The 5,403-nt window shown below is 33.5% G+C and overlaps 1 protein-coding gene across 1 annotated transcript; it reads left to right on the plus strand.

Moving 5' to 3' along the window:
• Positions 1-2,339: 2,339 nt before the first annotated feature.
• Positions 2,340-5,180, plus strand: LOC131655742 (uncharacterized). Its single transcript, XM_058925557.1, has 5 exons — positions 2,340-2,451; positions 2,540-2,622; positions 3,174-3,273; positions 3,484-3,548; positions 5,163-5,180. The coding sequence occupies exons 1-5, from the start codon at positions 2,340-2,342 to the stop codon at positions 5,178-5,180; spliced, it is 378 nt and encodes a 125-aa protein (XP_058781540.1).
• Positions 5,181-5,403: the final 223 nt, after the last annotated feature.

The raw sequence follows: 5,403 nt of genomic DNA on the forward strand, positions 1-5,403 counted from the left end.
AATTTTACAAGCTGATCAATTCATATATGAATTTTTTTTTTATGAGAATAATTTGATGTGGCGAAAATGAGTAACATAAAAAAAATTATTGTTTAACTAAATTATAAAAATTTGTTTAATATAATAAAAAAATTAATATTTTAGAACAATCAAACATTGTTTTAATGTTTTTTTCCTTGTCTAGGCTATTTGATACTTCGCTCCTCCTTTCTTGTTTCTCGTTTCTCTCTATTATCTTTTTAATGGTAGTTATACTAAGATATCAACATTCATACTTGTTTATTTTAATGAGTAATTGCTCGTTTTGGTGCTCATGCCTATTTTGTAAATTTTACCTTGTTTATTATGAATAAATTTTGTGGGTATCAATTGATGATGACTCTAATTGTCATCCCTATAGAGATGGTGGTGAATGTCTAGATTAAGTACTGAGCTTTTAAAAAAAGTTTGGAGGAAATTCAAAATTTAAGAATTATCTTTAAAATAAATAAATTAAAAATATATTAAATAAACCATTCACTTTTTTAAATTGATTTTTCCAACAATTCTCCAAGGAAGAAAGGACCCGTGACTAAAGCATTGATGTGTATTCTCGTAGATAATCTCCAATCCATATCATAAAATCCAAGGCAAGTGTTATGTAGGGTTGTTCGAGGAGTTTGTTAACCATGGTCAAATTGTTGGGGCACTTGATAATGATTATTTGTAACTCTAAGTGTTGGTGGATGTGATTTTAGAAACCTGTTGAAGTACATTACGTTCATTGGTGTTTTGGGTGTATCCCAAAAATTACTTGTTTCGACGAGTAGCTCTTGTTTGTCACAGAGGATATGTATAATGCTTAGATACCCAATAATGGTGATAGAGGAGTTGACTAGGGCACCTATGGTATTTGAAAATATTATTTCAACATTTATGGGATCTCCATTTGCAAGTGTCAACAGTGTGTTCACCCTTAGGATGAAATAATAAGACTGGCTCGATGCATTGTTTGATTGTAGTATTATTTATGCCAACAATAATCATAAAAACTGGGAAAATTTAAATCGTATTCATAGGAAATATTGTTAAGTTGACAAGACTGATGAGAGTGTAGTTTTTATCAAAAACGTGAAAGACATAATTGTAACAAGAGGTGCGTAAAATGCGATGTATTTGGTTTTATAACAATGAAAATAAGTAGACTAAATATTTTAAAATGCGATAAATTTGCTGAACAATTTTTCAAATATTTTATAACAACGAGGGAAACAATTAAGTCCCCCTTTGAACCCTTTTCCCTTTTCTTATGGTTAATCCATACTTGAACTTATAATGAGTCATTTTAAATCATGACTACTTTGCAAAATATTTACAATCTTATTTGGTTATAATAGACAAATCTACAACTAGTTCTCATTGCTATCTAGATCGATTTTACCAATTCCGTAAAGGAAAGAAAAACCTTAAACGTTACAGAAATTGAATATTATTAGAAAATGTTAACTTACAGAGAATAAAATAAGTGGATTATATGGTTCACATTATTGGAGAAAAATTATCCAAGGGGCCTAATATAAGGGAACCGGTCATTCATCATTAAAGGATTCATGACTATAACCTGATGGCTTCTGATGTTTTGGCCACGCCTTCTCATCAGAATCAAATCTGTTTGTTAAGTACTCAACAATAACAAAGGTTAGTATAACAAAATTGTCCATACACACTGTTATCATCAAAACTCAAAGACATTTTGCAAAACCAATTCTTATTCTAACACCACCAACAAATGGGGAACTGTTCTATCTGAGGATGATGCTGACCATTGTCAAGGGATCAACCTCCTACAAAGAAATTCGCAAATTCATTGATGAACAACTTCATTCCTTTAGGAACACATGCTTTGCCATGGACTTTCTTGACGATGATAGAGAATTCATTAACCATATTAAGGAAGCAAGTGAGTGGGGTTCTAGACATTATCTGAGAAATTTTTTTGGAACCATGTTTTCTCGGGTTGTGTTAACCCCCAACTCATGTATGAGAAAGCAATTGGATTTTGTTAGCGGATGGTGTTTTTCATACGCAACAAATTATTGCTAATAACAAATGTTTCCTTTTTTATATATTACTTTACCTGTTTTATTAATGTTTACGTGATACGAATTATTTATTTGTTGCATACCGAATGTCACTTTTCTAAAATGATTTCACTTTCTTACTTTCAAATCAACAGATTTGGTTTTAAATAACAATTTGGTTTTAAATAACAATGATTTGAAGAATCTTACATTGTTTGCAAATGAGACCAACCTACAAGAGAATCGAAGAACCTGAAATATTTCCCATCGTTATCCTATATGGATGGCTACGTCCTTCAACAATTGGGTAATTGTCTCATATATGATGAAAGAAACTATGATACTTCAAGTCTTCATATTGAGTTTACAAACTTATTCACCGCATTAACAGGTTTGTATAACAAACAATACCGTTCACATATCATTATTATATGGATATAATATTAACTTGCTAAAGGGGTGATTCCTAATCTTTTTAGATGAACATAAAAATATTTATGAAACAATTATGGGTGTAATGCATAACCAACAGGGAGCTGTGTTTTTCCTTCATGGATACAGAGTAACCGGTAAAACTTACATGTAGAGAACACTTCCAAGTGCACTAAGATCAAAATATGATATTGTCTTGATTGTTGCAACAAGTGGCATTGCATCACTGTTATTTCCTAGAGGTCGGACTGCTCATTCAAAGTTCAAATTGCATGTCTCTATTTTGGATAACTCCACTTGCAATGTCCAACATAACGATTACCTTGCGGACCTTGAGAGACAAACCAAGTTGATCATTTGGGACGAGACCAATGGCTCATCGGTATTTCTTTGAGGCGATGGACAAAACTTTATGAGATGTAATGAGTAATTATGCTAACTCAAATACCATTTTTGGTGGAAAAGTTGTAGTATTTGGAGGAGATTTCATACAAATTCTTCATGTTATACCAAGGGGGCAGTAGGTCTGCTATTGTGCATTCCACTATTAATTCTTCCTACATTTGGGATTTTTGCGAGGTACTAACATTAACCAAGAATACGCGTTTGCACAATGGTTCTAATGGAGTACATACAATTGAATTAGCTATGTTTTCAAAATGTTTTTTGGTCATTGGAAAGGGTAAGCTCGGTGTATCCAATGACAGTGTTGCTGAAATAGAAATTCCTCGTGAATTACTAATCACTTCTTTTGACGACCCTATTGTTGCAATAGTGGACAGTACGTACCCAGCTTTTTGGAAACTATGATTCTTACGATTATCTCAAGTGTCGAGCCATTTTAGCATCAACAATAGAGATCGTGGATAAAATCAAGGATTATGTTATACAAATTATGCAAGGTATTGTTCATGATGCTCATTTTCCTATAAATATTATTTTAACATCAAGGTGATTATACACAATTTAACTTTGCTCATATTCTTTTTAGGAGAGAGTAAGGATTATTACAGTTCTAATTCCATTGATAGATTTGAGATACATGACAGCAACACTGTTGGTATTCTAAGCCCGAAATTTCTAAGCTTTCTTTGATGCGGCGGGTTACCTAACCATCATATCAAATTGAAAGTTGGGACACTCATAATGCTAATGAGAAAAATTGATCAATCTCAAGGTTTGTGTAATGGAACCAGGTTGATTGTAACAAAAATGGCTAATCACGTACTTGAGGAACATGTTATGGGTGGTAAAGCGCATGGCAATGTTATATACATTTCGAGGATGGATATGTCACCCACAGATTCAACTTGGCCTTTCAAACTGAACATAAAGACAATTCCAAGTAATTATTTCATATGCTATGACTATTAACAAATCATAAGGTCAATCTTTGGATTAGGTTGGACTCTACTTATCAAAGGAGATTTTTAGTCATGGACAAATTTATGTTGCGATTTCTAGAGTTACAAACAAAAAGGGTATCAAAATATTGATTCATGATGAAGGTAACAATGTTAGATTTAAAACTATAAAGTTGTATACAAAGAAGTTTTCAATAATGTTTAACAGGTTAGTATTTCCCATTTGTATTTGTAATAGTTTTAACACGGTGCCTTAAAAATATTCAAACATCGACAATAACAATCAATATATATTTGTAGGTATCGTTTTTGTTATTATAGGTTGGTCTTATTTTGCACACATATAGGTAAATTCTTCAAACCTCCTACAAATTTATGTACCAAGTTATAATTTAATTATTTTTTTTAAGCAGCAAAACAACTATATCAATTAATAAATATAATTCGCACAAGAAGTGCTACAGACCACCAAAAACCACAAAACAAAACAAACCCCTACACAGCAAAACTGCCCAAACTAAAACCAGAGCCAAGAAATACAGAGAAACACATAAGTAGAATACACAATACCCCAAGATAAAAGGAAAAACATGAACCTGCAAAGTTCAGGACAGGATACCTCCACCTATTAAAATATACATCACAAACACTAAACCTTAAGCTGATGAGACACCAAAACGAGGCTCGAAAGATGCAAACACAGTAGCCAGATAGACAAAAGGGGGGAGCTACCAGCAACAGACCCCAGCAAAAGGAAACTAAATTGAGATACTCCCTTCAACACAGGCTGCGGACGGCGCTCCAGACAACCGAACACTTCAGAAACACACAGACTCAGGCAACCACACCATACAAACAGGCTTTAGGATTTAAACACCACAAAGCAAAATCATCCTTGATCAACATGGATTTAATCTTCAGCCATTTCCAAGCGCATATCTTTGCTTCCTCTATCACTTTTCCAATTTGAATCTCAACGTTTCGAAAGATTTTATGGTTCCTCGATTTTCAAATGCACCAAATGCACGCACACCATAGCACATGAATCTTCAAGGATGTCAGCCTTCCACCGCCGAGCAGATTTTCGAATTGCATCATGTGTTTCCAGCCATCATTGTGCAGCGCTGTTGAGACACCTAACCACGTGCACATGCTACTCCACACACCTGCAAAACAATTACACTAGAAGAAAAGATGAGACACTGACTCCTCAATCCACACCCTCCTGCGCACCTATCCTGCCCCTGCGCCTGTAATTATTATTAATGTATACTGCTTTTACTTTGGTTTCCTGTTTTCATTGCAGGTTCACAACGGTCTATAGAGTTATGTACCCACACCTAGGTTGGACATCTTTTTACTGCAATTTATTTCTCATTGTTTTTAATATCCTATGCCTATTAGGAGAATCTGTCTGAAATCTTTATATTCATTATTGTAGTACAAGTTGGATATATTTTGTTTGTTCACTGCCACTTGGTGTAACAAATAACGTCGAACAAGTATTATTAATTTTTTTTTTGTGATGTTACTCTTACAAATTTTGA

Source organism: Vicia villosa, linkage group LG1, assembly GCF_029867415.1.
Source record: "Vicia villosa cultivar HV-30 ecotype Madison, WI linkage group LG1, Vvil1.0, whole genome shotgun sequence".
NCBI lineage: Eukaryota > Viridiplantae > Streptophyta > Magnoliopsida > Fabales > Fabaceae > Vicia > Vicia villosa.